At 39.2% G+C, this 16,795-nt stretch overlaps 1 protein-coding gene across 3 annotated transcripts in view; it reads right to left on the bottom strand.

The window, feature by feature from the left end:
• Window positions 1-16,795, bottom strand: part of PIP5K1B (phosphatidylinositol-4-phosphate 5-kinase type 1 beta) — a 329,179-nt gene that overhangs the window by 71,628 nt on the left and 240,756 nt on the right. For all 3 annotated transcript variants that reach the window (XM_082612673.1, XM_082612672.1, XM_082612674.1), the window contains exon 13: window positions 7,649-7,793. In XM_082612673.1, coding sequence (XP_082468799.1) covers window positions 7,649-7,793 — 145 coding nt within the window. The remainder of the gene's footprint in view (window positions 1-7,648; window positions 7,794-16,795) is intronic.

The following is a 16,795-nucleotide window of genomic DNA, read 5'->3' as shown; positions in this document are numbered from 1 at the left end:
GGTAAGGTTTCCCTGTTGAATAATTAGGGGTGGGTATGGTGGGGAGGGAAGTAGGGATATGGATTCCCAGGGGTTCGCCTGCCATAACTTCTCTTCAGGGTTCTTTAGCATGTCTGTGCCTTTTTCGCACCTTTTCCTTATGATTTCCATAAGGCAGTCATTAAGATCCAAGGCATGTCTTTGGCTTCTCTTATACATCAAGGCTAAAAGCAGAAATGCCCACAGGAGCAGGCAGGCAAGAGCAGAGGTGAACAAAGCAGAGGTTGCTGACCTGGAGGGTCCATGCTTCTCCCCTCCAGCAGATAAATGCCAGGAAGCAATGGAGCCAAGTGGTGCCAAAGCTAGTGATTTTTCAAAAGGATCTGGCCATTTTAGTGAAACGATATGATTTTAAAATGTTAGTTTCTTTTAAAACATTCTAGGTTCACTCCAGAGGGCAGACAGCAGAAGCAAAAAGAACTACAATCCTGCAGCTTGTGGAATGAAAACCACATTCACCGAAAGACAGACAAAATGAAAAGGCACAAGACTATGTACCAGATGAAGGAACAAGATAAAACACCAGAAAAACAACTAAATGAAGTGGAGATAGGCAAACTTCCAGAAAAACAATTCAGAATAATGATAGTGAAGATGATCCAGGACCTCAGAAAAAGAATGAAGGCAAAGATCGAGAAGATGCAAGAAATGTTTAACAAAGACCTAGAAGAATTAAAGAACAAACAAACAAACAAACAAACAAACAAACCTTTAGCTAGACTCATCAAGAAAAAGAGGGAGAGGACTCAAATCAATAAAATTAGAAATGAAAAATGACAAGTTACAATGGACACCGCAGAAATACAAAGCATCCTAAGAGACTACTACAAGCAACTCTATACCAATAAAATGGACAACCTGGAAGAAATGGACAAATCCTTAGAAAGGTATAAGCTTCCAAGACTGAACCAGGAAGAAACAGAAAATATGAACAGACCAATCACAAGTAATGAAACTGAAACTGTGATCAAAAATCTTCCAACACACAAAAGTCCAGGACCAGATGGCTTTACAAGTGAAGTCTATCAAACATTTAGAGAAGAGCTAACAACCATCCTTCTCAAAATCTTCCAAAAAATTGCAGAGGAAGGAACACCACCAACCTCATTCTATGAGGCCAGCATCACCCTGACACCAAAACCAGACAAAGATACTACAAAAAAAGAAAATTATAGACCAATATCACTGATGAATATACATGCAAAAATCCTCAACAAAATACTAGCAAACAGAATTCAACAACACATGAAAAGGATCATACACCATGATCAAGTGGGATTTATCCCAGGGATGCAAAGATTCTTCAGTATATGCAAATCAATCAATGTGATACACCATATTAACAAATTGAAGAATGAATATCATATGATCATTTAAATAGATACAGAAAAAGCTTTTGACAAAATTCAACACTGATTTATGATAAACACTCTCCAGAAAGTGGGCATAGAGGGAACCTACCTCAACATACTAAAGGCCATATATGACAAACCCACAGCTAACATTCTCAATGGTGAAAAACTGAAAGCATTTCCTCTTAGATAAGGAACAAGACAAGGATGTCCACTCTCGTCACTATTATTCAACATAGTTTTGGAAGTCCTAGCCATGGCAATCAGAGAATAAAAAGAAATAAAAGGAATGCAAATTGGAAAAGAAGAAGTAAAACTGTCACTGTTCACAGATGACATGTTACTATGCATAGATAATCCTAAAGATGCCACAAGAAAACTACTAGAGCTAATCAATGAATTTAATAAAGTTGCAAGGTACAAAATTAATGCTCAGAAATCTCTTGCATTCCTATACACTAACAATGCAAGATCAGAATAAGAGATTAAGGAAACAATCCCATTCACCATGGCAACAAAAAGAATAAAATATCTAGAAATAAACATACCTAAGGAGACAAAAGACTTGCCTGATGATGAAAGAAATCAAACATGACACAAATAGATGGAGAGATACACCATGTTCTTGGACTGGAAGAATCAATATTGTGAAAATGACTATACCACCCAAAGCAATCTACAGATTCAATGCAATACCTATCAAATTACCAATGGCATTTTTTATAGAAGTAGAACAAAAAATCTTAAAATTTGTATGGAGACACAAAAGACCCCGAATAACCAAAGCAATCTTGAGAGAAAAAAAATGGAACTGGAGGAATCAGACTCCCTGACTTCAGACTATACTACAAAGCTACAGTAATCAAGACAATATGGTACTGGCACAAAAACAGAAATATAGATCAATGGAACAGGATAGAAGGCCCAGAGATAAACCCACACACCTATGGTCAACTAATCTATGACAAAGGAGGCAAGGATACAAAATGGAAAATGACAGTCTCTTCAATAAGTGGTCCTGGGAAAACTGGAGAGCTACATGTAAAAGAATGAAATCACAACATTCCTTAACACCATACACAAAAATAAACTCAATATGGATTAAAGATCTAAATGTAAGACAGGGCACTATAAAACTCTTAGAGGAAAACAGAGGAAGAACACTCTTTGACATAAATCACAGCAAGATCTTTTCTACCCACCTCCTACAGTAATGGAAATAAAAATAAAAATAAATAAATGGGACCTAATGAAACTTAAAAGCTTTTGCACAGCAAAGGAAACTATAAAGAAGACGAATAGACAACCCTCAGAATGGGCAAAAATATTTGCAAATGAATCAATGGACAAAGAATTACTCTCCAAAATATATAAAGAGCTCATGCAGCTCAATATTAAAAAAACAAACAACCAAATTAAAAAATGGGCAGAAGACCTAAATAGACATTTCTCCAAAGAAGACATACAGATGGCCAAGAGGCACATGAAAAGATGCTCAACATCACTAATTATTAGAGAAATGCAAATCAAAACTACAATGAGGTGTCACCTCACAGCAGTTAGAATGGGCATCATTAGAAAATCTACAAACAATAAATGCTGGAGAGGGTGTGGAGAAAAGGGAACCCTCTTGCACTGTTGGTGGAATGTAAATTGATACAGCCACTATGGAGAACAGTATGGAGGTTCCTTAAAAAACTAAAAATAGAATTACTATATGATCCAGTAATCCTACTACTGGGCATATACCCAGAGAAAACCATAATTCAAAGAGACACATGCACCCCAATGTTCACTGCAGCACTATTTACAATAGCCAGGTCATGGAAGCAACCTAAATGCCCATCGACAGACAAATGGATAAAGAAGAAGTGGTACATATATACAATGGAATATTACTCATCCATAAAAAGGAACGAAACTGGGTCATTTGTAGAGACGTAGATGGACCTAATAAAAAGGAACGAAACTGGGTCATTTGTAGAGACGTAGATGGACCTAGAGACTGTCATACAGAGTGAATTAAGTCAGAAAGAGAAAAACAAATATTGTATATTAACGCATATATGTGGAATCTAGAAAAATGGTATAGATGAACTGGTTTGCAAGGCAGAAACAGAGACACAGATGTAGAGAACAAATGTATGGACACCAAGTGGGGAAAGAGGGCAGGGGGTGGTGGTGGATGAACTGGGAGATTGGGATTCACATATACATACACTAATATGTATAAACTAGATAACCATAATAAATAAGTAAGTAAGTAAGTAAGTAAATAAATAAATAAATTGTATAGCACTCTACCAAAAAAAAAAATTCTAGGTTCACAACATGCTTTTCTCTGGCTTGCATTCCTTTGGCAGGACACCCACTTGATTGTGACAAAGGCTGCTGGTGGGCCAGCCCAGTGGTGTGTAGCTGGTATGGTTTTCTGATGTTCAGCCTAGAGCCCACTCCCCAAGCCTTTTTAAAGACTTTGTGAATTCCCTGTATCAAATCCCTTTCTGCTTAAGATAGAGTGGTTTCTTGTTTTTGCAATTGAACTGGGATGGATAGCAAAATATAAGATATCAAATCACAATTTAGAGATACAATGCCACAGAAGATTTATTTCAAATAATTCTCTTCAAAAAAAAAAGGGGGGGGGCGGAAATATCATAGATAACACTGATGCTTTTCTCAGCTAAATATACATGTTAACCACTGTCAGCATAAATAAAAGTACCAAGAGTTATACCATAGCCCTGGAGCATGCAGAGGTAGCTTGCTCCCAAGCCGGCCAGAAAGGATTGGGAGTCAGAAGGAACTCTGATTCAGATCCTGAAGGAACCTTATGAATACCCAAGAGGTGAATACCTCTGGCCAAGAGACTGAATACTTAATCAAAACCACTGCCACCAAAAACAAACCAACAAAACCCTTTTATTTTTGTGCTGAAAATTCTAGTAAATAATTTTATACATATCCAACTATCTGCCCTGATAATGAGAACAGTAGCAAATGGTAAGAAACCACCGCAGCTTCACATGAGAATTGGTTTTGACCTTGCAAAGCATTTCCTGCAACTTTCCAGCCATCTTTCGAGCTGCTATTTATATTTGAGAGCAAAACAACAGCCTTCAGCTGTACCGTACAGATAGGAAAAACTGTTGCTTGACAAATTTACATAACAAATTTGAACATTCAAGGTACACATTCATTTTAGGTATAAGTCACTTTAAATTCTTCTAATTTGAGGAAGCTAACCAAATTACTTTTACAGTTCAGGTGAGTTGAATAATTTACAATGGAGCCTTATTTGTTGGTCCTACAGCAGAGCTATCCAAACGGAAGCCCAGCCAAGATTTGTGATTCACCTTGTCATTTGCTCTTCTTCTCTAGACCTAGATGGGCTGTCTCACCTGCTACCACCTAACCTGTATCTAGCCAAGAGAGAAGGGAACAGCAACAAAAAGAATTTCTAGAACCTCCAACTACCAAAACTTAACTTGCCAAAAGACCAAGCTAGAATTTATAAACATGCATACATTAAAAATGAATCTACCATATTGAGTCCTCTTTCTGGAAGTGAACCAAGTTGCTAGGGTGGAGGGGGAAATGACTTACAGTATAAAAAACATTTCACCTGCACAAATTTGATCTTGATTCTTGAGAGCTGACTTATGACAAGAACCAGTTCAACATTTAACAGATAATTTTTGAGAATGTATATACACAATTATCCCTGACCTGTAATTGAAGCTAGTTACAAAAGTGCATATATAAACATAGAAAAAATAGCTAATCCCACAATGTTGTGACCTCTTTGTAGAGGTACTTTCTATTACTAGAACCAATGTTTCAGAATATTTTGTTAAAAAAATAATAATAACAAATTAACTTGCTATCTAAGAAACTTCAGTACCCCTCCCCAATATTCAAATTCACTTTAAATGTTTGAGAGTCCCTATATTAGTTTCCTATTGCTGCTGTGACAAATTGTCATAAACTTAATGTCTTAAAATAAGACCAATTTATTATTTTATAGCTCTGGCAGTTAGAAGTCCTAAAATTCAAGGGGTTGGAAGAACTGTGTTCCTTTGTGGATGATCTAAGGGAGAATCTGTTTCCTTGCCTGTTTTGGCATTTAGACTCTACCTGCATTCCTTGACTCATGCCCCATCCTCCACCTTCAAAGCCAGCAGTGTAGCATCTTCAAATCTCTCTCTCTCTGACCTCTGCTTCTGCCATCACATCTCCTTCTCTGACTCTAATCTTCCTGACTTCCTCTGACAAGGACCCTGTGATTACATTGGGCCTATCTGCATAATTCAGGATACTCCTCCCATCTCCAGACCTTTAACTCAGTCATACTGGCAAAGCCCTTTTGCGACAGCCTCTTCAATAAGTGGTGCTTGGAAAACTGGATAGCTACATGTAAAAGAATGAAATTAGAACACTCCCTAACACCATACACTAAAATAAATGCAAAATGGATTAAACACCTAAATGTAAGGCCAGAAACTATAAAACTCTTTGAGGAAAACATAGGCAGAACACTCTGTGACATAAATCACAGCAAGATCCTTTTTGACCCACCTCCTAGAGAAATGGAAATAAAAACAAAAATAAACAAATGGGACCTAATGAAACTTCAAAGCTTTTGCACAGCAAAGGAAACCATAAACAAGACGAAAAGACAACCCTCAGAATGGGAGAAAAAATTTGCCAATGAAGCAACTGACAAAGGATTAATCTCCAAAATTTACAAGCAGCTCATGCAGCTCCATATCAAAAAAACAAACAACCCAATCCAAAAATGGGCAGAAGACCTAAATAGACATTTCTTCCAAGAAGATATACAGATTGCCAAAAAACACATGAAAGCATGCTCAACATCACTAATCATTAGAGAAATGCAAATCAAAACTACAATGAGATATCATCTCACACCAGGCAGAATGGCCATCATCAGAAAATTTATAAACAGTAAATGCTGGAGAGGGTTTGGAGAAAAGGGAACCCTCTTGCATGGTTGGTGAGAATGTAAATTGATACAGCCACTATGGAGGTGCCTTAAAAAACTAAAAACAGAACTACCTTATGACCCAGCAATCCCACTACTGGGCATATGCCCTGAGAAAACCATAATTCAAAAAGAGTCATGTACCACAATGTTCACTGCAGCTCTATTTACAATAGCCAGGACATGGAAACAACCTAAGGGTCCATCGACAGATGAATGGATAAAGAAGATGTGGCACATATACACAGTGGAATATTACTCAGCCATAAAAAGAAATGCAACTGAGTTATTTGTAGTGAGGTGGATGGACCTAGAGTCTGTCATACAGAGTGAAGTAAGTCAGAAAGAGAAAAACAAATACCGTATGTTAACACATATATATGGAATCTAAAAAAAAAAAAAAAAATATATATATATATATATATGGTTCTGAAGAACCTAGGGGAAGGACAGGAATAAAGATGCAGACATAGAGAATGGACTTGAGGACATGGGGAGGGGGAAGGGTAAACTGGGACAAAGTGAGAGAGTGGCATGGACATATATACACTACCAAATGTAAAACAGATAGCTAGTGGGAAGCAGCCGCATAGCACAGGGAGATCAGCTCGGTGCTTTGTGACCACCTAGAGGGGTGGGATAGGGAGGGTGGGAGGGAGGGAGTTGCGAGAGGGAGGGGATATGGGGATATATGTATACGTACAGCTGATTCACTTTGATATGCAGCAGAAACTAACACAACATTGCAAAGCAATTATACTTCAATAAAGATGTTAAAAAAAAAAAAAGGCCCTTTTGCTATATAAGGTAACAGCGTCACAGATACCAGGGATTAGGATGTGGACAATTTGCGGGGGCTGTTATTCTATCTATCAGTAGTTGCTAAGGTCACTCATACGGAAAGAAAATACTCAGATACTTTGTAACTATTTGTGTAAATATTAACCAGGAGTGCTTGCTTAAAATATCCACTCATACGATTATTAAAATAAAAATGATGAAAGATTCATCTTCTTCCACAGAGTGAAGTACATAGTTTCTACAGGACATAATGATTAACTGTACAGAAAAATCAGGAGGGTTTTCCCTCCTGTCACAGTAAATATCCAGCATTTTCTCTCTTTCTGTTACAGGGCAGGCGACGGTCCCAACCTGGTTGTTAGGGATGACTTGTTCTCATTCAGAGATACTGGCTAGCTATGATGTTAGTGTGGTAATAGCCCACTGGTAGTTTGATTGCACTAAGTATTACCTGCTTGAATAAAGCGTAGTCCTGTCGTGTGGATAATGTTCATTGACGTACAAGGAAGAAGATGAAATTGTGGTCGCCAAGGAAGCAGCTTCAAACAGCGATGGAGTGCTAGGCACCAGGTCTGGCCTGTGTCGGGATCCCAATGCTGGGTGAGAAAAAGCAAAACAAACACTCATGAATCTCGGTAAGAAATGCTGCTTTAGTGTATATAATAATTTAAATGAGTCAAAGGCATTCATTCTACATATCAGGCTGCAAATTGAATTATGAAATAACCGTGCTCTTCTGAACTACAGCAGAAATGTAAAATAGCTTCTTGCAAACAGGTAAAACAGAAAGGAAATTGCATTAATTTACAAAATGGCTTATGGAAATGCCATTATGAATGTTCTTTTAAAAACCTAATAAAGTGATTTACTGTTTTGAAAGATGACATAAAAACTCCTAGGAGCTTAAGGAGATAATTCGACAGAGATTAAAAGGATGACTGGCAAATGTATAAACAGACAGTGAACTTGCTTTCCTCTCCCGAGGCTATGCCCATATCTGTGATTCTCAGTGCAGATCTAAGAACTTAGACTTGTTAAGAGCCAAGAAACAAATGCTTCACAGACTAACAGCAAGCTATACCTTAACCCTGTTTGAGCCCATACACATCTTTGAATATTATCCACAGCTCTTCTTGACATTATATTCTAACAGCAAGGCTGCCTTTTTAAAAATGAGAAAACTCTTATTTTTCTTTAAAATGTACGTACCTATGAAAATACTTATGCAGGAGCCCTCCCTCATCAGGAAAGTGGAACAGTCAAGGCTGAGCAGTGACCCAGCCTACTCTCTCTATGTGGATTTTTTTTTTTTTTTGAGAGTTGAATCTGGATCTTTTCTTTTTTTTTTCTGGATCATTTTTACTCATCCTATCCTAAACTTTGGACAAATTCACATTCATTATTGGTCAGCTTCTCAGAGACAGTATTTTGTTGAAAGGTCCAGCCACACAGAACAGAACTCCTTTAAACAGAGACATGCATGTTCCCAGAGATGGAACATTGTGGATGAATCCTGTCTTTAAAGTTCTGTAGTTGGGCTCAAGCTGATTTATTTTTCACCAGTGGAGATATTTTATAATTTTATGGAACTACAGCTGACCTATAACAATGTATTAGTTTTAAGGTATACAACGTAGTGATTAGATTTATGTATATATTGTGAACTGATCATCACAGTAAGTTGAGTTAACATCCTATCACCACAGTTACAGCATTTTTTTCTGGTGATGAGCATTTTTAAGATCTCCTCTCTTAGTAACTTTCAAACATGCAATACAGTATTAGCTCGTGTCACCATGCTGTACTGTGGATTCTTTTTTTTTTTTTTTTTTTTTTTTGCGCTACGCAGGCCTCTCACTGTTGTGGCCTCTCCTGTTGCGGAGCACAGGCTCTGGACACACAGGCTCAGTGGCCATGGCTCACGGGCCCAGCCGCTCCGCGGCATGTGGGATCTTCCCGGACTGGGGCACGAACCCGTGTCCCCTGCATCGGCAGGCGGACTCTCAACCACTGCGCCACCAGGGAAGCCCATGTACTGTGGATTCTTTTCAATCACTTCCCCAAACTAAACTAAAACAGATGATAATAAATACAATATAACCTTACGGTGTTTCTGGTATTCCTTTATAGGCACAATAGGCTCAAAATTGTGTACTGTCAGGGAGTGAACGAATGGAAATTGATCCTAATAGGCACTATCATGTGAGTGTGAGGTTTGGATCTTGGACTTGGAGGGAAATAGATGGAGAGGTGGGGCGAGGCGTGGAGGGAGAAGGGGGCAAGCACAGAAGGTCTGGACTCTGGACTAGGAATCCAGACACACATTAAAATGTATGAGATGGTGCAGCTCTGCATCTGATTCAGATCAAAATAAAGAACTGCCATGATGAATAACAGATGATAATCATATAAAAACACAAGTGACAACATGCTCAACATGCAAAAGTCAGAAAGGCTTCCATACGACAGTTGGCTAGCAATCTTCAATATACTTGATCCCGCTTTCTCATTAAATACAGAGAAAAATATGAAAACTCTCAGTAACATAGAAAACTGAATCTGAAAAATAACCTCACATCAGATTCCAATGAATCACTACTAAATATAAGGCGGATAGAGCTAGACTGAGAACAACTAATGCAGACTCAGGTCTTGGGCATCCTCAGCCTGATTTCATAAACCAGAGGCTCGCTGAGTGACAGAATACAGAAAAACACTACCTGTCCAGTGACTCGGGCCCAGGTCAGACAGCACCCAAACACTGGGTAGCTGACCCTTAGGAGCAGTTCTTTGAAGTAGAGAACTGTTTCCTTATGTGCCCATACTCTTCAGTTTTTTAAAATAACTAGTGTGGTGGGCAGAATCCTAGGATGACTCTCAATGACCTGTACCCTTGTATAATCTCCCTTTGAGTGTGGGTGGAAGCTGTGAGAATGATGAGATATTACTCCTGTGATTATTTTATCTTATGTGGCAAAAGGAATCTTGCAGATGTAATTAAGGCCACTAATCAGTTAACTCTGAGTTAGTCAAAGGGAAGATTATTCAGGTGAGCCTGGACTAGTCATGTGAGCCCTTTAAATTTGTGTCTAGAGGTCAGAGATGGTGATGGCAGAGATTCCAAGTGTAAGGGGGGATTGACCTGCAAGAAATTCTCCATCTGAAGATGGAGGGGGGCTGCATGGCAAGGAATGAGGATGCTCTCTAGGGGCTGAGCCTGGCCCACAGCTGTTAGACAGCAATGACATGGGACTTCAGCTCTACAACTGCAAGGAAGTGAATTCTGCCAACAACAGGATGAGCTTGGAGGAGGATTCTTCTCCAGAAACTCCAGATGAGAACTCAGCCAGCTGACACCTTGATCCCAGTTTTTGAGACCCTGAAAAGCTGTGTTGGAGAACCCAGGTAAGCCTTGCTAGTCTCTGACTTATAGAACTGTGAGGTAATAAATGGAAGTTATAATAAGCTGCTAACTAACTTTCTGGTAATTTGTCACATGGCAAAAGAAAACTAATACAACCCAGACATACTGAGAATGATAGAAAACAAATGATTAAAAACTGGAGGGAAATTTGGTAATGACTTGGTGCATTATAAAAGGGGAAGTCCCCAAGTATAGAGCATTATAGAAAGGCCGAACCTTGCAGCAAACTTTGTAGATGCAGAGAATTATCAAGATAAACTCATTTAAAAATAGTACGTTAACAGTTTCAAAGAATATGCTCAATAGGTTTTTCGTCAAACTTAAGAGACTTTTTCTGGTGAAGTACCTTTAGATCTAAAGCAATGGGTCCAATAGTTCAGTTGAAAAAAGCATAATTTGTGCACTGCTTCCTATGTTTCCAGATTTTCTAGATGCTGTGTAGTGTATTTATTATACTTATCCCTAAGATTAACAACCGGACTCATGGCTTAAACTTTAGAAGCAATACATACATTTTTATTGAGGTATAGCCAATAGAAGTCATAATGAGCACACTATTTGAAAGTTTAACTATCACAGTTTAAAAATAAGTTTATCCTAGAAAATTAGGCAGTGTGGTAGGGAGATGCCAATGCAGGGACGTTTAGGGAAAGAGGTGGATGCCTGTCAGAAACTGGAGCCATCAACTCAGAGAGAGGAGCAAGGGCAATTCAGTAACTCTAGCTGAAATCACTAAATCTGCATAAAAGTCGGTTTATAAGATGAGAAAGAAACCCAACATGGCAGATATGGATAAGTGCTGCAGAAGGGAAAAGGATGAACACACTATTCTAAAGATTGAGGAAAAGAAAATCCCAGAAGAGATCTAATCTTCTACAGGAAATAAAAGAAAATTTTGGGAAATGTTGGCATTCCCAAAAGAATATACTGATAATAAAATCTAAAATGTCACTTCCTCTTATAGGATTAGAAGAGAAAATCCAAATGATCAACTCGATAGAGAAAAATATTTGATAAAATGCAACACTCATTCCTGATAAAAACTTTAGAAACTAGGAATAAAAAGAAACTTCCTTGACTTGATTATGGGCATCAAATACAGCAAAATTCTTTCTCAGCAGTGAAACATTAGAAATATTCCCTTTAAAATCAGGATGAGGCAAGGCCGCCCACAATCACTACTTCTGTTCATCAATCTACCAGAAGTCCTACTTAGCAAGTAAGAAAGAAAGAAAAAAAGATGTGAGGTCTATGCAGTAGCAACAAACAGCCAGAAAAACCAAACCTTAAAAATATACTACCTGGGGAGAGACCTTTAAGATGGTGGAGGAGTAAAACATGGAGATCACTTTCCTCCCCACAAATACTTCAGAAATACGTCTACATGTGGAACAACTCCTACACAACACCTACTGAATGCTGGCAGAAGACCTCAGACTTCCCCAAAGAAAAGAAACTCCCCACATACCTGGATAGGGCCAAAGAAAAAAGGAAAAACAGAGACAAAAGAATAGGGATGGGACCTGCACCAGTGGGAGGGAGCTGTGAAGGAGGAAAGGTTTCCACACACTAGGAAGCCCCTTCACTGGCGGAGATGAGGGGTGGGCGGGGGAAGCTTCGGAGCCGCGGACGAGAGCACAGCCACAGGGCTGCGGAGGGCAAAGCGGAGAGATTCCCGCACAGAGGATCGGTGCCGACCAGCACTCACCAGCCCGAGAGGCTTGTCTACTCAGCCGCTGGGGCGGGCGGGGCTGGGAGCTGAGGCTTGGGCTTCGGTCGGAGCGCAGGGAGAGGACTGGGGTTGGCTGTGTGAACACAGCCTGAAGGGGGCTAGTGCACCACGGCTAGCCGGGAGGGAGTCCGGGAAAAAGTCTGGACCTGCCTAAGAGGCAAGAGACCATTGTTTTGGGGTGCGCGAGGAGAGGGGATTCAGAGCACCGCCTAAACGAGCTCCAGAGATGGGCATGAGCTGCAGCTATCAATGTGGACCCCAGAGACGGGCATGACATGCTAAGGCTGCTGCTGGAGCCACCAAGAAGCCTGTGTGCAAGCACAGGTCACTATCCACACCTCCCCTCCTGGGAGCCTGTGCAGCCCGTCACTGCCAGGGTCCCGTGATCCAAGGACAACTTCCCTGGGAGAACACATGGTGTGCCTCAGGCTGGTGCAACGTCACGCCGGCCTCTTCTGCCGCAGGCTCGCCCTGCATCTGTACCCCTCCCTCCCCACAGGCCTGAGTGAGCCAGAGCCCCCAAAATAGCTGCTCCTTTAACCCCGCCCTGTCTGAGTGAAGAACAGACGCCCTCAGGCAACCTACATGCAGAGGCGGGCCCATATCCAAAGCTGAACCCCAGGAGCTGTGCGAAGAAGGAAGAGAAAGATAAATTTCCCCAGCAGTGTCAGGAGCAATGGATTAAATCTCCAAAATCAACTTGATGTACCCTGCATCACTGGAATACCTGAACAGACAACGAATCATCCCAAAATCAAGGCACTGGATTTTGGGAGCAACTGTAGACTTGGGGTTTGCTTTCTGCAACTACTTTGTTTCTAGTTTTATGTTTATCTTAGTTTAGTATTTAGAGTTTATTATCACTGGTAGATTTTTTTTTATTGATTTGGTTGCTCTCCTCCTTTTTTTTCTTAATATAGATATACATATATTTTTCTGTTTTCTCTTTTTGTGAGTGTGTATGTGTATGCATCTTTCTGTGATTTTGTCTGTATAGCTTTGCTTTTACCATTTGTCCTATGATTCTGTCTTTTTTTTTTTTTTTTTTAGTATACTTTTTAGCGCTTGTTATCATTGGTGGATTTGTTTTTCGGTTTGGTTGCTCCTCTATTTATTTTCTTTTTTTTATTACTGTTTAATTTTTTAATTTTCAATAATTTTTAAATTTTTTATTTTAATAACTTTATTTTATTATTTTCTTCTTTCTTTCTTTTCTTCTCCCTTTTCTTCTGAGCCATGTGGCTGACAGGGTCTTGGTGTTCTGGCCAGGTGTCAGGCCTGTGCCTCTGAGATGGGAGAGCCAAGTTCAGTACACTGGTCCACCAGAGACCTCCCTGCTGTACGTAATATCAAGCTGCGAAAGCTCTCCCAGAGATCTCCATCTCAACGCTAAGACCCAGCTCCACTCAACGACCAGCAAGCTAAAGTGCTGGACACCCTATTCCAACCTAGCAAGACAGGAACACAACCCCACCCATTAGCAGAGAGGCTGCCTAAAATCATAATAAGGTCACAGACACCCCAAAACACACCACTGGACGTGGTCCTACCCACCAGAAAGACAAGATCCAGCCTCATCCACCACAACACAGGGACTAGTCCCCTCCACCAGGAAGCCTACACAACCCACTGAACCAACCTTAGTCAATGGGTACAGACACGAAAAACAACAGGAACTATGAACCTGAAGCCTGTGAAAAGGAGACCCAAACGAAGTAAGTGAAGCAAAATGAGAAGACAGAGAAACACACAGCAGATGAAGGAGCAAGGTAAAAACCCACCAGACCAAACAAATGAAGAGGAACTAGGCAGTCTACCTGCAAAACAATTCAGAATAATGATAGTAAAGATGATCCAAAATCTTGGAAATAGAATAAAGAAAATATAAGAAACGTTTAACAAGGGCCTAAAAGAGCTAAAGAGCAAACAAACAATGATGAACAACACAATAAATGGAATTAAAAATTCTCTGGAAGGGATCAATAGCAGAATAACTGAGGCAGAAGAATGGATAAGTGACCTGGAAGATAAAATAGTGGAAATAACTACTGCAGAGCAGAATAAAGAAAAAAGAATTGAGGACAGTCTCCGAGACCTCTGGGACAACATTAAACACACCAACATTCGAATTATAGGGGTCCCAGAAGAAGAAGAGAAAAAGAAAGGGACTGAGAAAATATTCGAAGAGATTATAGTTGAAAACTTCCCTAATATGGGAAAGGAAATACTTAAACAAGTCCAGGTAGCACAGAGAGTCCCATACAGGATAAATCCAAGGAGAAACATGCCAAGACACATATTAATCAAACTTTCAAAAATCAAATACAAAGAAAAAATATTAAAAAGCAGCGAGGGAAAAACAACAAATAACATACAAAGGAATCCCCATAAGGTAACAGGTGATCTTTCAGCAGAAACTCTGCAAGACAGAAGGGAGTGAAAGGGCATATTTAAAGTCATGAAAGGGAAACACCAACAACCAAGATTACTCTACCCAGCAAGGATCTCATTCAGATTCAATGGAGAAATTAAAATCTTTACAGACAAGCAAAAGCTAAGAGAATTCAGCACCACCAAACCAGCTTTACCACAAATGCTACAGGAACTTCTCTAGGCAGGTAAGAAAGCCAAGGAAAAGACCTACAATAACAAATGCAAAACAATTCAGAAAATGGTAATAGGAACATACATATCAATAATTACCTTAAATGTAAATGGACTAAATGCTCCAACCAAGACACAGACTGGCTGAATGGATAAAAAATCAAGACCCGTATATATGCAAGAGACCCACTTCAGACGTAGGGACACATTCAGACTGAAAGTGAGGGGACAGAAAAAGATATTCCATGCAAATGGAAATCAAAAGAAGCTGGAGTAGCAATTCTCATATCAGACAATATAGATTTTAAAATAAAGACTATTACAAGAGACAAAAAAGGACACTACATAATGATCAAGGGATCAATCCAAGAAGAAGATATAACAATTGTAAATATCTATGCAGCCAACATAGGAGCACTTCAATACATAAGGCAAATGCTAACAGCCATAAAAGCAGAAGTCGACAATAACACAATCATAGTAGGGGACGTTAACACTCTATTTTCACCAATGGACAGATCATCCCAAATGAAAATAAATAAGGAAACACAAGCTTTGAATGACACATTAAACAAGATGAACTTAACTGATATTAATGGGACATTCCATCCAAAAACAACAGAATGCACTCTCTTTTACTTTTTTCTTTTTAACATCTTTATTGGAGTTTAACTGCTTTACAATGGTGTGTTAGTTTCTGCTTTATAACAAAGTGAATCAGCTTTACATATACATATATCCTCATATCTCCTCCACCTTGAGTCTCCCTCCCACCCTCCCTATCCCACCCCTGTGCTCACAAAGCACCGAGCTGATCTCCTTGTGTTATGCAGCTGCTTCCCCCTAGCTATCTATTTTACATTTGTTAGTATATATAGGTCCATGCCACTCTCTCCGTCCCAGCTTACCCTTCCTCCTCCCCGTGTCCCCAAGTCCATTCTCTACACAGAATACACTTTCTTCTCAAGTGCTCATGGAACATTCTCCAGGATAGATCATATCTTGGGTCACAAATCAAGCATTGGTAAATTTAAGAAAATTGAAATTGTATCAAGAATATTTTCTGACCACAACGCTATGAGACTAGATAGCAATTACAGGAAAAAAATCTGTAAAAAATACAAACACATGGAGGCTAAACAGTATACTACTAAATAACCAAGAGATTACTGAAGAAATCAAAGAGGAAATCAAAAAATACCTAGAAACAAATGAGAATGAAAACACGATGACCCAAAACCTATTGGATGCAGCAAAAGCAGTTCTAAGAGGGAAGTTTATAGCAATACAATCCTACCTCAGGAAACAAGAAACATCTCAAATAAATAACCTAACCTTAGATCTTAAACAATTAGAGAAAGAAGAATAAAAAAACCCCAAAGTTAGCAGAAGGAAAGAAATCATAATGATCAGATCAGAAATAAATGAAAAGAAAAGAAGGAAACAATAGCAAAGATCAATAAAACTAAAAGCTGGTTCTTTGAGAAGATAAACAAAATTGATAAACCATTAGCCAGACTAATCAAGAAAAAAAGGGAGAAGACTCAAATCAACAGAATTAGAAATGAAAAAGGAGAAGTAACAACTGCCACTGAAGAAATACAAAGGATCATGAGAGATTACTACAAGCAACTATAGGCCAATAAAATGGACAACCTGGAAGAAATGGACAAATTCTTAGAAAGGCACAACCTTCTGAGACTGAACCAGGAAAAATAGAAAATATAAACAGACCAAGTACCAAGTACTGAAATTGAGACTGTGATTAAAAATCTTCCAACAAACAAAAGCCCAGGACCAGATGGCTTTATAGGTGAATTCTATCAAACATTTAGGGA

This window comes from Mesoplodon mirus, assembly GCF_964341445.2.
Source record: "Mesoplodon mirus genome assembly, chromosome: 1".
NCBI lineage: Eukaryota > Metazoa > Chordata > Mammalia > Artiodactyla > Ziphiidae > Mesoplodon > Mesoplodon mirus.
The sequence above is the reverse complement of the archived record's forward strand: the minus strand, read 5'-3'. Positions and strand labels throughout refer to the sequence as shown.